The 18,343-nt window shown below is 44.4% G+C and overlaps 2 protein-coding genes across 4 annotated transcripts; one reads left to right on the top strand and one right to left on the bottom strand.

The window, feature by feature from the left end:
• Positions 1-382: 382 nt before the first annotated feature.
• BSPRY (B-box and SPRY domain containing) lies at positions 383-12,081 on the top strand. Of its 3 annotated transcripts, none has more exons than XM_077305329.1 (6): positions 383-740; positions 1,997-2,095; positions 4,927-5,157; positions 6,961-6,986; positions 8,782-8,906; positions 10,666-10,940. In XM_077305329.1, the coding sequence occupies exons 1-6, from the start codon at positions 510-512 to the stop codon at positions 10,710-10,712; spliced, it is 759 nt and encodes a 252-aa protein (XP_077161444.1). In that variant the 5' UTR covers positions 383-509; the 3' UTR covers positions 10,713-10,940. The 3 variants fall into 3 exon arrangements, with proteins under 3 accessions (XP_077161444.1, XP_077161443.1, XP_077161442.1); XM_077305328.1 differs by having other exon boundaries at positions 389-740; positions 6,964-6,986; positions 10,671-12,081; XM_077305327.1 differs by having other exon boundaries at positions 393-740; positions 10,671-12,081.
• Positions 12,082-12,222: 141 nt separating this feature from the next.
• On the bottom strand, positions 12,223-17,608 carry HDHD3 (haloacid dehalogenase like hydrolase domain containing 3). The gene is made up of 2 exons (XM_077305332.1): positions 17,522-17,608; positions 12,223-14,375 (listed from the first exon to the last, which is right to left on the bottom strand). The coding sequence occupies exon 2, from the start codon at positions 14,352-14,354 to the stop codon at positions 13,632-13,634; it is 723 nt and encodes a 240-aa protein (XP_077161447.1). The 5' UTR covers positions 14,355-14,375; positions 17,522-17,608; the 3' UTR covers positions 12,223-13,631.
• Positions 17,609-18,343: the final 735 nt, after the last annotated feature.

Here is an 18,343-nt window from a genome sequence, read left to right as displayed (position 1 = left end):
AATTGAAACTTCTTCCCTCTTCCTCTCACTACAGAGAAGCAAATAAGAAAAAAACAGTTGATATACAACAGCATTCCAAAATAGAGCAAACCACTACAAGTTTGAGGATCTGGATTTGGGCTTTTGTTAACAGTTACTTCTGGTATGTCCATTTAGTCTCCAAAAGTTGCTGGCCAGGTGTTTCTGGAAAGTTCCCAAGCAACTGCAGCAGAATAATTGGCAAACGCCGCTTCTTCTTTTGCCAGAAGTGCTGGATCTGTAGCGCTAAACTGCTCCTGTCTATGGAAGTTCCGGGCCAATGAATGAGGATTGGAGACCTGGGAGCATGCAAACACCAGCGCGAAGCTAGCCCAGACTGAGAGGCTCCAGGGCGAGGCAGCGCAGAGATTTTCACACTGCCTGGGCGTGCTCAAGGCAAGAAGGGCGGTTCCCGAGGCTCTCCCCGGCAGCCCGTTCCGCCCACCTGGGCAGCAGGTGCCTTGACCGCTCCTTCTGGTAGTTCCTCCGTCATGGCTCAGGAACCTGGACCGCGCGGGCCAGAAGATCGCGGGGACCAGATGGGCTCGGCCCAAGGCCACGGTGAAGGGCGCGGGAGCGCTGGGATTTGTCCAGAGCACGCCCTGGAGCTGGGTTGGTTTTGCTGCGCCGAAAGACGGCTGGTGTGCGCGCAGTGTTGGAGCCAGGGCAGCTGCCGGGGCCACTGCGTGCGCCGATTGGCGGAGGAGGCGACCGAGCGGCGGGTGAGGCTCATCCGGGCGGGCTGCCGCGTTTCTCCTCGGGGTGGTCCGGGCGTGTATTTTCTGTGGGAAGGTCACAAAAAGGCGTCCCTTTGCCCCCTCCCCTTTCATAGTACTCTTCTCCGAAACTTCTTTTAAAAATTAAAAAAAGAAATCTGACATGTTTCGTTTTTATCATCTGTGTGGCAGGCAGCAATTCAACTGGGAAAGCTCTTATGGCATAGAATTCTAGGAGTGTTGGATTTCTGCTATTAAAGATACAGAAACACCTACCAGGAACTTTTTTGTGTTAAGTGACAACAGTTTCTGGAATGTGTGATGACTTTGTTTTGGCTTAATTTATACCCTGCCTTTCTCTCCAAAGGAGATTCGGAGCAGCTTATATTGTTCTTTTCTCCTCCATTTTATCTTCACGGGTGGGAAAAGTTAGGCTGAGAGTGTGTGACGGGCCCAGGGTTTCCCAGTAAACTTCCATGGAAGAATGGGAATTCGAACCCGGGTCTCCTTGATCCTGTTCTGCCGGTTCAGCTGCACTGTGCTGGAACCCTCTGAGCATTTACAAAGGGCCTCCAATGCATAAATGAGGCCTCCCCCCATATCAGGAGATAAGTGATGAAGGTGGTGGTCCGAACTTTCAGTCTTGAGTACCACTCCCATCTAAGAATGCCCGCAAGCTGCTAGCCTTCAAGGACAAGCACAAATTAACAGATTCATGGAGGAAGGCCACCTGTGTCTATGGTGCATAAGGACTAAATTGGACCTTCATGCTCAGAGGCAGTCTACTTCTCAACATTTGTTCCTGGTGGATCAATGACAGATGGAGGCTTTGGTTACTGGGTGATTTTGGAGACCTTCTGACAGGCAACCGGTTACCCACATTTGGAAACAGGCTAAAAAGTCTGATCTAGTGTGACTCTTCTTGTGTTCAGATGATGAATAATTTGTGTGTGTGTGTGTGTGATAGCAGGAGTGGTTTAAGGATCTGTGGGCCTGTAGCACCAGAGCATCATGGAGCCTTAGGAGAATACAATTGCAGCAGGAGCAGCCTGGCTGGGAATGGAGGGGCCCCTACAATGGATAGAAGTGTCACTCCAAGTGAAAAGGGGGAAGGGAGAGGCTACAGCTCTGATCCATGGTGGGAAAGGCACTGGGGTTGGGGAGGCCTGGAGCATGTGCTACATGTATTACATGGATAAACCAGCCCTATGTGGCAGCAATTATAAGGTAGCAATTATAGCCTCCTGCTTCTTCTGTTTCAGAACAAAATTGTAGATCAATGTGAGACGCTTCAGCTGCAGAGTGCCGTGACCGCTAAATATGTGGCAGAGGTACTTCCGGAGAAGAAACAGCATGTTGTGGTACGAATTCTCAGGAGGTACTAGGATGAAAGGGTGGGGTCCACTTGAGATGCTCTCATTGCACTGGGGACTGTGACTTGGTCCCCAGAGCCTTTGTTTCTAGAAGATCCCTGAGTCAATCCCCAGCATCTCCAGTAGCTCAGCATCTTGGTGGGAGTTCTCTTCTTGGCATCCTTCAGGGCTGCCTCTGCCAATCAGAGCAGACAGTTCAGGCCTAGGTGGACAATGGGCTTACTTGGTAGAAGGTAGACGATATTATCCTGTGTAATGCTAATGGATGTTGAACTTGTTTATTCAAGGGGATGAGCAAAATCTTAGGTCTGTAGCTAAGAAGGCCTTTTCTCTGCTTGGAGTTCTGAAGAGCCTAATGTAGAGATACCTGAATCTGAATACTGAATTAGACCTTTCTTTCAGTCAGAGTAGAGGGAGCTGTAGTTTGATGAGGTCTACAGCCATGACTTGGATAGACTAGGCTAGCCCAGTCTTGTCAGATCTCAAAAGCTAAGCAGGGGTGGCACTGGCTAGTATGGGATGGGATTTTACCAAGGAATACTAGGGTTGTCATGCAGAGACAGGGAATGGCAAACCACCTCTGGAACACCTCTTACCATGAAAACCACAGGGCTGGGTTGTCATAAGTCAGTTGTGACTTGACTTGATGGCACTTTCCCCCAATAACACACCTCCATGCTTATGCTGCTGGATGCCTCACCCATCACATCTCTGTGGTGCCACCTCTTTGAACCACTGCACTGCAGACAGTGATAGAAAGAGGTAACAACACTTGTTGAATTCTAGGGGCATATGATGAAGCTGTGAAAGGCACAAAAATCTGCTCAGGGGGAGAAAAAAAGACCCTCAGTGTCTTGCTTTGCAGGTTTTATTTGACCATTTACTGATTTTATTAGAACTATTAATATGCTTCTTTTTAATGCCCGGTTTACAAAACAGTTTGCAATGTAAAAACATGACAAAATATTTTTTTATAAAGAAGGACAGAACAGACAAGGTTCAGTTGTCCTCCAAAACATATTAATTCCAGGAGCTGGGGGACTCAGTTTTCAAAAGACTGGCTGAACAAAAATGCCTTTGTTTGCTTCCCAAAGGATTCAAAGGACATGGCCATTTATGCTCTCAGGGCGTTCTGGCGTTCATAAAGGATGGTATCCTAAGCTGATCTTAAAACACTAGGACCCATGGGGGGTTGTTAATATGGGAGAAAATGCTTCCCAAGAGTTGTTAGGGTAGAATATGCAAGTAATTTGGCAAGGAGGAAACAGTTTAAATTCCTACTTGTCACTCCCCCTTCCTGCGATTCCATAAATCCCCCTCACACATTTTTCTGCCTGGTCATGAGATGTTTCAGCTAGAGGAGGGGGTAGATGTGATCCCTCAAACTGGATAATCTCTGAATGTTATGGTGGCCTTTAAAGGGGCTTTAAAGGTTGTGTTATTATAATAAGCCTGGGCCCATTTTATTGTTAAATTGCTTTTGTTTTGTTTTTCTGTATTGTGGTTTGGAAGCCATCACCTGTGGGATGCAGCACAGAAGTTCCTTTAAATAAATACATAAATAAACCAGGTAGTTCTTGGGCTGTCATGCTTTTATATTATGATGATGATTTTTCTGGGCCTGTGTTCTGTGGTTTTTAAGAGAACCTATTTAGCAAGGGGAGAGGGAGGGGAGAGCAATAAAGGAGAATTTCATCCCCCTGTTCAATTACTGCACTTTGATGTGCTGATATAAACAAGGATAGCTAGAAAAAAATTGATATTCCTAGTCCTGAGACAACCCTGTTTAGCATTCACATATACATTTTCAAGAGTATTTCATACATGCCTGGGTCACCAGCCTTTTCTTTAATGAGAGGTATTTCTGAGAAATGAAAAAGATGTCAAGATACTCTATGTTCCCCCGACATGCACTAAACTCTGCACTCCCCCCAACATGTTACCAAAGTTTATTTTGTCCTTGAAACAGGGCATGGATTAGGAAGAGCACCAAAGTTGTCAGTTAGGCAGCATGTAGAAAAATCCAATGAAACAAAAGCTTTAGAAATGAAGATCTTTTTGAGATCTTTTCCTGGGTCTTCAAGGTTGAAAAGCTACTCTGCAGCAGCTGATGAACTACCAGTAGGGATGCCAGTCCCCAGGTAGCACCTGGGGATCCCCTGGAATTATAGTTCATCTCCAGACTAAAGGGATCAGTTCCCCTGGAGAAAATGGCTACTTTGGAGGGTGAACTCCATAGCACTATACTCTACTGAAGTCCCTGCCCACTCCAGGTTCCACCCCCAAAGTCTCCAGGTATTTCCCAATCCAGAGCTGGCAACCCAAACTACCAGTAACTCACAGACAGAAGCCAGTTGGACATCCCTCATTATTTACTCTCTGATTGACTGATGACTGACTTGTAGGCCAGTGTTAGTGCAAATGAGGGGACTGAGAGACTGGGTTGAGTTTGTGTCTGAAGTGACCTCTAGGATCATAGCTCATTAGGTCATTGTCCAGTTTTTGAGGAGGGGGGATAGGGATGGAGTAATCCAGCTCTTCCCAAGAAATCTTACTGAAGTAGATTTCCCATTCCTGTAAACTAGAGTGTATTGTTGAGATCTCTTACGTAATATTGGTGTACCACAAGACATTTACTAAAAAAGAAATAGGTCATGCCAGACAGAAGTCAGCCTACCCCTTCCCTAAAGGGCCTTGTGGAGATCCCCCTCCCTGTGACCCTCTCCTCCCACAGTTGTTGCAATCCCTGAATTCCCTGGACAAACTGGTCAAGAGGAACTGAAACCCTGCGTGGTTCAATCCAGTTTGTGCTTTTGCAGAGTGCGGCCAGCAGTGCACGAGAGGTCCTGATCCAGCGCTTGAACCTTGTGAGGAATGTCTGTGAGAGCGAGGAGCAGCGGCTACTGGAGGTGGTGCATACAGAGGAGGAACGGGCCCACCAGAACATCCTGACCCAGCAGGTCCACTGGACTGAGTCACAGCGGAAACTGGATGCCCTCCGGACCTATCTGGTGGCCATGATCACGGCTACAGATGACCACAGCCTTGTGGTAACCAGCCTTGCTTTATCATGAGTGGTCCTTGGTTTGCCATGCAGTTTCCTGACACTATGAGTTTATTGCTCTCTCTTTGGTAGGGTTGCCAGGTCTGGGTTGAGAAAAACCTGGAGACTTTGGGGGTGGAGCCTGGAGAGGGCGGGACTTGGGATGGGACTTCAGTTGGGTATGATACCATACAGTCCAATCTTCTAAGTAGCCTTTTCCCTGTTGCCTGGAAATGAGCTGGCATTCCTACTCTTTGTGGTGGATAGGGTTGCCAACTCTGGATTTGGAGATTTTGAAGGGGCAGCCTGGGGACGGGAGGGACCTCAGTGGAGTACAATGTCATAGAGTTCACTCTCTAAAATAGCAGTTTATATAGGGAAACTGATCTCTGTTTGTAGTCTGGTGATCAGTGTTAATTACAGGTGAACCCTAGGCCCCATCTGTGTTCTTGCAACCTAGGTGGTGAAGCCTGTGATTGTTAGAGGCTTGTGCTTAAGTTTAGATGGCAGTGGGGCAGCTTGTTCATCATTGGACCCTTCCCATCTTTGTTTGTGTTGCCTGTAGAATTGCACACTGCTGTAGAATTGCGCACATCCTTCCCCCCACCAGTGCAGCTTCTGCCTTGCTGATCTTAACCACAATTAGTCAGTATGATTCTATGCACATCCACTAGGATTAGATTGTCATTGTCTTCAGAACCAGACTTCTGATCCTGGTTAACACCACTGGAGAAGGAATGAATAGAAGAAGAGTTGGTTCTTATATGCTGCTTTTCTCTACCAGGAGTCTCAAAGTAAATTACAATCACCTTCCCTTTCCTCTCCCCACAACAGACACCCTGTGAGGTAGGTGAGGCTGAGAGACCTCTGATATTACTGCTTAGTTAGTGCCGTGGCGAGTCCAAGGTCACCCAGCTGGCTGTATGTGGAGGAGCGAGGAATCAAATCGGCACTCCTAACCATTACACCAAGCTGAATAGAAAAACTGTTTTTCTGTACCACATTTTTTACTGCCCAAAGGACTCTCAAAGGGGTTTACAGTCACCTAACCTTTTCCCCACAACAAAGACTCTGTGAGATGGATAGAACTGAGTGAGCTCTGAGAGAACTGTAACTGGCCCAAGGTCACCCACCTGGCTGTACGTGGAGGAGTGGGGGAAAAACAGTTCTCTATATTAGAAGCCATGACTACACCAAGCTGGCTCTTGGTTAACATGTGCAGATGAATGATGTGACAGAGCCCTGAGTCCAGGATTGCATCACTTCATTGGAGGAAAAGGTTATGAGTGATCATATTTTGGAATGCACCACTCTGTTTAATTGGGGTTTTTTTAAGCCCTCTGCAAACTGAAGACAATTATGGCAAGCAATGAGAAAGTAAAATTCTTGGTCTCTGATGAACTAGGTTTCTGTTTGTGAGTTTTTATACAAAGCAACATTCAAAGCTATATTCTCCCATTTGAGACCTAAACAGGTAGATTCCGGCCCAGTAGCACCTCTTAGAGACCAACAAGATTCCTGGGGGCTATGAACTGTTGAGATACAAAGCTCCCTTTGGCATTCTAGCATTCATGAGCTAAGCCTTGGTTATGTGCACTTGCTTTGGATTGATTTCCAGCAGCTACCAGCAAAACGTGCCAATTTTGAGATTGCTCCAGAGCCAAAAACAGAGGCAGTTACTCCCTTTCTATGAAAGGGTATTATTTTTATTTAGAGTTCCAATTCGAAGGCGCATATAATGTTGGGGCATATCCAAGAAGTTTCATGGGATGCAGTTGTCATCTTTTCATCTCTTTCTCCTTTACTCCAGCAGGCAGAAGAGGAAATCTATGAAAGGTGGGTATCAAAGTGCTGGTTTATTTTGTTCTCTCATGTCCCACAACAGGGGATGAAGAGTACATCACCCATCTCACCCTCAGTTCTGTAGCTTTGCCCTGGTTCTGGTTCCCTGCACACAACTATGCATGCAAAATTTAAGTGTATCAATGGAATCCAAATTCTGTAGGAATCTGTGACATGCATAAATATTTTAAATTAAGCAGATTTGCACAGAGGAAATAGACCTAGGTTTTATATGTTCATGAAAGTTGTATATGTGTTTGTATTTTGTATTAGTACTGTAGAGAGAGTATGTAGGATTCCCACTTCCATTTATTCTGCCTTGGCCAACCAAAAGGCATATATCGGAATGCCTTCTGATACTTTGCCAGGCATGTCCCCTCATTATTTCAAGCATCTGAGACTTTACCGGGCATTGTTGATATCCTTTCAAGCATAACTAGCCTTAAGGGCTAGAACCTTGACATTTTTCTGATAGACCTGAAATTCCTAGGCTGCGGTCTTTGGCAGCAACAGATGCACAGATTGCACATAGCCATTCCCATAGAGTTGCAGTATTTAGGTGTCCGATGGAGTCTGCAGAACTATGGAGACTGGGATACAAACTTATCTTTAGCTGTTGTGTACCTAGAGTTGCTAACATCAGTGTGGACCCTGGAGATCTCCTGGTTCTCAACTTTTTTACAGTTGAGAATCCCCTGAAACATGTGTCACAGAATATTATTAGGAAGCATAGCTGTGTACATGCCCACTTGCGGCCTCACCTTCACAACCTCTCCAGGCCCACCATTGTCCATTTTAGGAGGGGGACAGTTGGTTGACATGGCCATACTGGGTCATATCACCTGATAAATGTCTAACAATTTTTTTGAAAATATTAAAAATGTATTAAGTACAGTCCATGGAGAAAACTCTTCCAGGGCTGTCAAGAAACTCCAGGGCCTCACAAAAGCCTGGTTTAAGTGGTGCTTCATTGCTGCTGTTTTTATTGACATCCTTCTACATTTTTAGCTCTTGGATAGCTTATAAATAATACAAGCTACCTAAAGTTTTTCAAAATGAAGTGGTAGCTAATAAATGTTTTCCATTAACTAATTAATTTTCCTTGATGGGAAGTGGTCTCAGGCTGAGGAAAAGCAGCTTGCCCAAGGCCAGGCTTATAGCTTCAGACACTACAATACACTTATTTTCTAAAAGAGCATGGAACATTCTGTGGCTCCCTGAATGAGTCCCAGGAGGAGAACAAACCATGCATTTTTATCTTAATGGTACTAAAGTTATGCAGCAGGACTGTGACTGTTTATAAAGATGGTCAGTGGCAGGCCCTAATCCTGTACCATTTATGCAACTGCAGAAAATGGGGAGCACACAAAGCTTTGCCTGGTACATTGGGAAATAACAGAAGATTTTGGGGGTGGAATGTGGAGAGAGTAGGCTTTAAGGAAGGGCCCAGCAGGGTACAGTATCATAAACTCCACCATCCAAAACAGGGGGTAGATTTTTGTAGTCTGGACATCAACTGTAATAAGGCTGACTTAAACAATAAAAACAATTGATAATATGAGTGCAACTGAAAGCAAAAATGAGGATTAAGAAATCCACACAGTTAATGAGAGACTCAGGCAAACTGCTCAAATGCTCTTAGACTACCTGGCAAGGATATCAGAATTGTAGGTGTAGCTTATAAGGAAGACCAGATCTGTCCTAACCTCCCTCAACTGTTGCATGGGTTACACTCTGAAAATATCACTGAAATGCCAAGTACAATGACTTCTGCTGTTTCATTGGCTAGGCTTGAGGAAGCTGAAGGGATCCTGAAACCTCAAGAATCTGAGAAGTTAAACTTTAACCTGCAGTGTATCCAGAGTCCATTAATTAGCCGATTGTGGGCTGCTGCTGTTCTGTGCTGGAATTCAGGTCAGTGTCTCATCCTCCCAGAGAGTTGAGGCTGGTTTTGCCGGTAAAGGTAAAGGTATCCCCCTGTGCAAGCACCAAGTCATGTCTGACCCTTAGGGTGACACCCTCTAGCATTTTCTTGGTAGACTCAATACGGGGTGGTTTGCCAGTGCCTTCCCCAGTCATTACCATTTTATCCCCCAGCAAGCTGGGTACTCATTTTACCAACCTCGGAAGGATGGAAGGCTGAGTCAACCTTGAGCCGGCTGCTTGGATCGAACTTCCAGCCTCATGGTCAGAGCTTCAGACAGCATGTCGGCTGCTTTACCACTCTGTGCTACAAGAGGCTCTGGTTTTGCCCATATTGCCCTCTTTAAATACCACTGCAGGGGTGTATATTATTGCACTGAGCATCTTTCTCTCTGATGCCTTGGAACCAGACCTTAATTCAAACTGAGGTTTATTCTTAGAAGCTGTCTTTAGTTCCACAGAATTCAGTTCTGGATAACTGTCTAACTACATGTATGCACACAGCTGAAGTGGAACTGATGCTATTAAATTGGCTTATACAGAATCAGACCATTGGTCCATTAGGGTCAGTATTGTCTATTCAGACTGGATGCTGGACACTGAACCTGGAACTGTATAGCAGATTCTCTACCACCAAGCCTCTTGTAAACAGAATTCAAAGATGCAAAGGAGTACAGCACCAGCTCTTAAAGAATAAGTAGCTTTATTGAGAACTGAAACAACTTTGTAATGAAAGAAGAGAGGAGAGAGAGATTCCTAGCAGTCTAACTGTTCTCTGTCTGAAGGCAAACGGAGGAAGCGTCCTCAAAGGAGCACGAAATGGCAAATCAGAACAGGAGGAGATTATTTGATGAATTCAAGAAGTTACTAATCTAAATATGCTAAATATACATCTCCTCCAAAGCCCCCTGTAGGATAATATTCATATCATTTTGAGTCATGCACACTCTTGCATATTCCAACATCCTTAAGGAAGCTCTATGCCAGGGGTGACCAAATTGTGGCTCTAAAGATGTCCATGGAATACAATTACCATGCTGGCAGGGACTCATGGTAATTGTGGTCCATAAACATTTGGAGAGTCAGTTTGGCCACCACTGCTCTATACAATTAATCTCTGTAATCATCTGTATGAACCATCTGTGTGTGGGGATTGACTACCAGCAAGACTGTGCTTTTAAATCTGTGAACCCCAAAGTGGAACACTCCCCTCCCCAAAAGATTTGTCCGACTCCACCCTCTTGACCACCAATTTCAGAGAGTTGTATAAACTGCTTTATTCCAAAGGGCATTTATCATTTATGTCTCAAAACTGTTTTATTCTGTAGATTGTGTGACCTGAACAAACCATTTTTTAAGATTTCTCTAAGCTGTGGTGCTTGTTACGTTTCCTTTCATTTGTATGCAGCTTTACATCTATTTTATATTTTAATAGCATGTTATGATCTTTCTTGTGTTGCATTGTATGACAAACAGCAGGATATATGAGTTCTCAAAATGCCCGTTTTATAAAGGCAAAACAAAAAAAAATATAAAGGGGTAATATAATTTGGAAACTTGAATTTGAAATTGTAGATTATGTTTGTAAATGTTGGGGTTCCAAAGGATGCTTAAAATAAAGTTGTACTAATGCACTTTTGAAGGCCAATATTAAAGACCATACAAGTCAAATTCAGAATTTTGATGTACAAAAGAACTAATGCAAGCTGCTATGCCAAACATGCATGAACTAATCTCCTTTTATTCTTAGCACAGATGACATCCACATTGATGAGAAAACAGTCAGCCCACTCCTGACGCTCTCGGAAGACAAGAAAACACTGACTTTTACCCCTAAGAAACTAAGGAGTGACCCTGATGGTCCAGAACGGTTTGACCACTGGCCCAATGCCTTGGCTGAAGAATCATTCCACAAAGGGATCCACGCATGGAGAGTCAGCGTGGCAAACAGCGGTGCATACAAGCTGGGTATCTCATATAAATCACTGCAACGTAAAGGAACAGGTCCTGAAGCCCGCCTGGGTTACAATCCATTCTCCTGGGTCTTCTCCCGCTATGACAAGGAATTTCAATTTTCACATGACAATTGCCACCGAACAGTGGACCTCCTCAAAAGCCCAATGGAAATTGGGGTCCTAGTGGACTTGGATGCTGGAGAACTGTTGTTTTACGACCCAGAATCCTGCGTTGTTCTCCATACACATCATGAAAACTTCACTGCTCCCATCTATCCAACCTTGGCTGTAGCTGATCAAAGTATCTATTTGATGCACTGAGAGTGAGACTCTGGTGAGGGGCAGGCCAAGAGGTCATATTTATCTTTGATGAACACTGAAACTGTATTGTTCATACTACATTGATGGCTCCTTATAATTTGTGGCATTAGGGTTCCTTAACATTTTGCAAGCCTGCAAAGATGGCACAAATGCCAAATGCAATGACTTTTGCTGCTTCATTGGCTAGGATGGAGGGAGCTGAAGGGATCCTGAAACTCCAGGAATCTGAGAAGTTAAAGTTTTAATCAATGGTATACCTGAAGTCAACCATTTTACCAGGTCAAGACTCCAGTACATGGGAGCATCCTCTTTGCTGCTGGGTGGGATAATACAATTGATCTACCCTGGCTTGTGGTTTGACTATCTGTATGCAAAAGAGAGAGACTGTGGAGATACTTGTCTGAAAATTATGTGCCAGGCAATACAGATGGCTCAGTATGGTGCATGTGTGTGGAGGGCTGTTCCATGTGGTCTAGAAAAAGGCACTTGTTATATTTGTTCTTACAAAGTTGCCCTTGATTGAATCAGATGATTCTAGTTCTGTGTTCTCATTTGGCTGGTAATGACATTCTAAAGTGATACCCAAGACCCTCTACCCGCAATCCCTTGACTGGTAATGTAAGGCAACTGCTGGCAGGGGCTCATGGGAATTGTAGTCCATGAACATCTGGAGGACCACAGGTTGACTACCCCTGATGCAAGGGATTGAACCTGACCCTTATAAAACAAGTGCTTTGCTTTGGCCACAACTTTCCTATTAGAACTAGGGACACTTTGGTCACCCATGTTAAAACATTAACAAAAATTCTTCCCTGTATATATCAACTTCTGTGTCAAGTGAAACTGAACTTTTTTGACCTGCATAAATTATACACATTCAGAACATATAATTGCACTTGTTTTCTCATAGCCAAATCTGCCATTTTTACTATTATGCATCATTTATTATGGTTTTACAAGCTCTTAACAAAGGCAAGGAAACAAACCTTTGGAAATCTTCTGCTTCCCTTCTGGCTGCAAGAGTGCCTACACACTTTTAAATACTTTTAAGAATAAGGGCTAGGCACTTAACAGCTGTTAGTTTTTAAATGAAAGTGAAATTCTGAGGAAGCTACATTCTGCATCATTCTATTCTGTGCTCCTATAGAATTGCACCACAAACACACACACACACACACAGAGCCTGGGGCAAAAGGACTGCAACTCTCCCTCAGAATCAGGAAACAGTGTAGACATTGTACGCATGGCAGGGTTGTCTTTGGTTGCTGTAGATACTGGCCAGTAGGTTGCTGTGAAATGTATGCAATTACATTTCATAAAGTAATCAAAACCTAAGTAGTGGCCTTGAAGGAACTTGTCTCATATTCATAGGAACAAATACCTTGGAAAGATGCAGTACCTCCCATGAGTTTAAACTCAATACTTACCTTTGCAACTAGGAACACTCCAAGATTCTTTGTGCTGTGTATGTACGTGAACAATTTTAAGACTGAATGGGTTAGGTCTTTCCAAACAGACATTTCTAGTTTGTGCTTCTCTGTATTTTACAGTATACAATGTGTATGTTCTTGTAGTCTCTGGCCTCAGGCACATCACTACCCCATTTATGTCCTTGTCAGTTGTCTCTTTCCCACCTCAAGATGCATGCCCAATGTATCCTACAAAACTGGACTTGAATCCTGAGTTCCAGTTCTCCAATGTTTCATTGACGTGTACAACTCTGAGGAGGCTGCTGTCTCTAAGACGCTGCCTTCAGTCTATACCTTTCCATCTACTGGGCACGTTCATTGCAAGGTTGGTGAGACACTGATCCCAGTCAGGACTGAAATTTATTGTGAATTAAACAAAATCTTTTTTTTGTTAAATTATCAGGGGAAGGTCAATCATAGATACACTGAATTTTTTCTCTAATAGCAGCAGCTACTTTTACTGGAACTAAAAACATGAAATGCCCAAAGGAAGTTAGTTTGCCCAATTGCTTTTACACCAGGATGTTATACATTAGGTCCCTTTTCCCTTCCTCACATTCTCCTTAGCAAGAAGAGCATGGTAGATGTAGACAATCAGTAAAATCTTGTGGCAGAATTCTTCCTGCCCTATGCCATTTCTGGTTTGTAAGTAGGACAGGACATTTCTGAAGGATTTTCCATATGAAAAGTGGCGTGTATGTGGGAAGCCAGTGTCATGGTAAGGGCCAGGTAACAGTCTTTTTATCTGATGTGCTAGCAGTCTACATTTTTTTAAAATGTAGGGAATCAAAAAAGGGAACGAAAAAAAAAGAAACCCCATGCCATTCTAACTAACATCCTAAGCCCGGAGACCTTTCTAAACCATTTGGCTTCAATGGGCTTGGGTGCAATTCTGCTCAGGATGCCAATGTGAGTGGTCCAATTCAAGAACGGCTTCAACAGTAATTCTGCAAAATACTGACATCCCTCTCTTAGCCTTTCTCTATAAGAGAGGGCAGGTATGTAAGCGAGGGCAAGATGTGTTCTTGAGGCACTTCTGCCTCCCAGCTGGCCGGTTTCCCGGCTGTCTTAAGCAGGAAACTATGCATTCCCACCTCCCTGGGTGCCCTGTAATCGTTCGTGTAGCTATCTCCGATGTGGGCGGCCAAGGGAGGGGGCACCTTAGAGATCCGCAGGGCTTCCAGAAATATTCTCTTGTCCGGCTTTGCAAAGCCCACGTTCTCAGAGCTCAAGACAAATTCAAAGTGCTGCTGGAGGTTGCACTGAGCTAGAATCTCTGACAGCCTCCGGTCAAAGTTGGAGATGACAGCCATGCGGATGCCTAGCTGCTGGCACCACTGGAGGGCCTCAATGGCTCCTGGTAGTAGTTCCCAGTTGTGCTTGGTGCAGTAATCACAGTAGAGTTTCTCTGCGATGGGCAGGATGACCTTGTCCTCATGGACCCCTGAGAGCTGGAAGGTCTTTCTGACCACACCCAGCCACCACTGTTTTGAGCTAAGGCCTCTGTCTAGGCCATAGTTGGGAAAACACTGTTCCTGAGCCTTATAGGCCTGGCGGAAGGCTTGGTTGAGTGCTTCAGCTTCCACCTGGAGGCCATGAGTCCGGGCCTCAGCAGCGTAACTCTCGCCCACAGGAATCCGGAGTCGGAGTAGAGTATCCTTCACATCCCATGTCAAAAGCCGTAGCTTCAGCATTGTGGCAAAGCACGAAATGGTCTGGAATGACAGACAAGAGAAGTAACAGCAGAAATCCCACCACACCATTTGGTTGCTATAATCTATAGTCCACCCTAACACACAAGTTTATGACAGCCATCTCATTTCCAGCAGATGTGTCTGCCATGTAGCAACACTGTCCCCTTTTAAGACAACTCCAGTATCTCTGATGCCCCTGCCCTTTTCAACAGGGAATTGGATTGGCTTCGGTCATGGAGGGGTGGGTAGGGAAAGAATCTATGCTCTTGGGGAAGTTAACCTTGGCTCCTGCACAGCCAGCAGGCCGCAAAAACACCCTTCAACCTCTGCCAACAAGGAATGTTTCAAAATAGCAAAACGTAAATTAAAAGTATAATGATTTACTAAACTAACATCTGGTCAGCAGGCAGAATGAATAGCGGTTTAATAATTCACTAGTGGGGATTTGAAACAACAGAGCACAGTGCGGAGGCTGTGCCTGGGAAAGAGGTGGGCTGTAGTGACTAGCCAGATAATGAAAGCAGCTTCCTTCTTAAGCTTATGTGACTCAAACCAATGACTCATGCAGACATCTAGGTAGCCTTCCTTATAGGAACTGAGGAAGCAGCAGACCACAAGTAAGGTCTTTAGAAGAGGATAAATTAATGGGAATGGATAGAGGGGGAAATTCAAAATAATTCTAACCCAGATTTGCTTAGGAACTCAGATTTGCTTAGACTATACATGTTATTTACATTTTGTTTGAACATTTTCAATTTTACATACAAGATATAGGTTACTTCCCAGTCCATGAACTACAACAATCAAAATTATTAAAGAATCTCAAGACCCCTATCTCCTTTTGAAGCCTTCTAATGCACATGCATCTATCTTGCAGCAGTGAGTTCCACAAATAATGCATTGTGCAAAAAAGCAATTATTTTTGCCTGTCCTGAATCTGTCTCTCTCATCTTTGCCCCTTTGTAATGCAAAAGAGAAATGATTTTCATTTAATTTCTCTGCACCAGCCATAAGTTTATAAACCTCTATGATCATGGTAAGTCTTGGCGGCTTTATGGCTTCTAAAAACTCTTCAAACAGGTGTTCTTAAATCTCCTGATTCTTGGCAAGACAGATTCCCCTCTGGTCAGGGTGTTACAACATGCCCTTTTCAACCGGAGTTGCCCAGCAGGAAAGGGCAGACAAACTAGTTGGGCAGAAAGGTGAAAAGAGGGCAGGGCTGGGTTGAGCTAAACTGGAATGTCAGCATAAGCATGGTGATGTTGCCACATGACCAACCAGACAAACCTGCCACTAGCCTCGTAACGGGTGGGTGATGATATTCATTGTCCTTGCCCTGTCTTTCTCTCTTTCTAAAAATGGGATAAGGATGACTCATCACAATGGGTGAGGGGTATCATATCAGGTATCATCCCATAACTGCTCAGTTATGAGCTTCAGGATCTCTTTGTTTTAGAAATTAAACTGCCTTTGAGATTCCGATTTACCACATGATCTTGAGCAAGACTGTGTGACTCAGTGACAGAGCATGTGTTGTTACCAAAAGAATAAAATTTTATACCCTGCTTTTCTTCTACCTTAATGAGTCTCAGAACAGCTTACAGTCTTTCCCTTCCTCTCCCCACAACAGGCACCTTGTGAGGCAGGTGGGGTTGAGAGAGTTCTGAGAAAACTGTGACTCGACCGAGGTCACCCCACAGGCTTCATGTGAAGGTAGAATGGGAAATCAAACCCACTTTTCCAGATTAGAGTCCGCCACTCTTAACACCATTCTGCTTCTCATCAGCCACCAGAGATATGCTGGGGGGAGTTATGTTTTGTTTACCTTTTAAAACAAAGTGTAACTATTTTGCTTAAAACTGGTTTTATAGCTTTGCAAGTTACTTTCATTAGCATGGATAGAAAAGATAGAAAACCAACACCCAATCTCATGAAAACAAATCCTAGGTCTCCACAATGAGAAGTTCTAGAATTTTGTGTCATCTCCCCCAAGAATCCAGAACAGCCCAGCTCAGTCAAACTCAGAGTCAGCCATAGCCAGTACTTGGATGGGAGACCACCAATGAAAACGGAGGTTGCTATGCAGAGGAAGGCAAGGGCAAACTGCCTATGCTCCTCTCTGGCCTGGAACACCCTACAGAGAGAGTGAGTTGGTTGTGACTCCATGACACATTCATCTTCTCAGAATTGCCTTCAACTCAAAAGATCCAAAGCTCAGTCTCTGGCACCTTTATTCAGGATCTCACCTTGGCAAAGTCTTCTCACTCACTGCCTGAGACCCTGGAGAGCTCCAGAGAAGTCAGTATGAACTTAGATAGACAATAGACCAACTCAGTTTAAGGCAGCTTCCCTTCCTCCTGCAAAATGCTTAGTTTATCATTCTCACTTAAGCCAGGTGTTCGGTGGGGATTAGAACGTTCAAATACAGTGATAAAGTTTACTCTGTAACCATGGGTGGTCTCGTGCACCCTACCTTGCAAGGCTGTTATGAGGGTGAAATAAGCAGGAATTGTAAGTTTCTTGAAGGCATGCCAGGAAACAAATCTAATAAATGTTCCAAAATGTATTTACAGTATTAAAAGGAACTCTTACTAATTATTTGTTAACCTTGCTGCTTCTAACATCACGTCTTTAAATGATTTAGATATTAGTGTACTGCTCTATGATTTTGTTAGCTGCTCAGACAGTCAAAATACCAAAAACGTGCCACAGAAATTATCAAAATAAATAAATCCAGCATTCCACAATTTGCTACTGAATGTAGCAAATTGCAGCATGGCCTTTCAACACAGATTTAGAGGACGTTTCAGATGGCCTCGTGAGAAACATGAATAATAGAGAAGCCTCAGTATCATTCAACGGTGATGGTGGTGGTGGTGGTGGGGATGTTTGCATCCGACAAAAACGAATGCCATCCCTCTCCACCTCTTCTACAGGACTAAATCTGGGCCAGAATCCATTTCAACTGCGAGGCCGGGACTTTGCCCACAGCAAGGTTGCTTTGCTTTGCAGTGTCGTGCCATCTTATTAGCCCCCCCCCCCCTTCCAGCATGGCGATCCGCCGTGGGCGGATAATTTGTAACAGGAATAAAGAAAACAGTGTCCGATTCGCAGAGGGGGCGTGCGACAGCCAACGCGCTCCAGAGTACCATCTCTCGACCCCTTACCTGCGAACCAAGACTCAAGCAGCTTTGTCTGTACTGAGCATGCGTAAAAAAACACTTGAAGCCATTTGCTGAAGTCACTTCCGCCCTCACTTCACTCTATTTGAGCGTACATGGATTTTTGACCAGCGAAGAGAAGGCCGTCATAGATTAACCCCATCCAGAACTGACTCGCAGTATTTGATTTTGAATTACCAGCCTGCAGTGCCTTTTAGACTTGTCAAGTAGGCAGAAATTCAGCAGATGCAACCTCACTCAACTGCAGATTTTCATGAGGAAAATCTTTGCTTCATGTGTCAATGTCAGACTAAATCATAGACCATACCTAGAACATGTTGGAATTAACGGTGTCTCTCTTCTTTGGGCATATGTGGAGTTGAGTTTTTTTTCCTACTTGGGCTCCCTTGTAAGTTCCTGGAAATTTGGAAGTGGTGCCTGAGGAGTGGGAACCTGATGTGATAGCCCCTGCCATCCCATCAAGAAGAGTTGGTTCTTATATGCCTCTTTTTTCTACCAGAAGTCGTCTCAAAGTGGCTTCCAGTCGCCTTCCCTTTCCTCTCCCCACCACAGACCCCCTGTGAGGTAGGTGAGAGAGCCCTGATATTACTGCTCTGTCAGAACAACTTATCAGTGCTGTGTCGAGCCCAAGGTCACCCAGCTGGCTGCATGTGGGGGGGGGGGCATAGAATCAAGCACCATTATCTCCAGGGGAACTGATATCTGTAACTAGGAAATCAGTTGTTAATTCTTGGAGCATACCACGCCCCCACCTGGAAGTTGGTAACCTTATCTCCTGCTCCCAAAATTGGTACCTGTTTATTTTAA

This window comes from Paroedura picta, chromosome 12 (assembly GCF_049243985.1).
Source record: "Paroedura picta isolate Pp20150507F chromosome 12, Ppicta_v3.0, whole genome shotgun sequence".
Taxonomy (NCBI): domain Eukaryota; kingdom Metazoa; phylum Chordata; class Lepidosauria; order Squamata; family Gekkonidae; genus Paroedura; species Paroedura picta.
The sequence above is the reverse complement of the archived record's forward strand: the minus strand, read 5'-3'. Positions and strand labels throughout refer to the sequence as shown.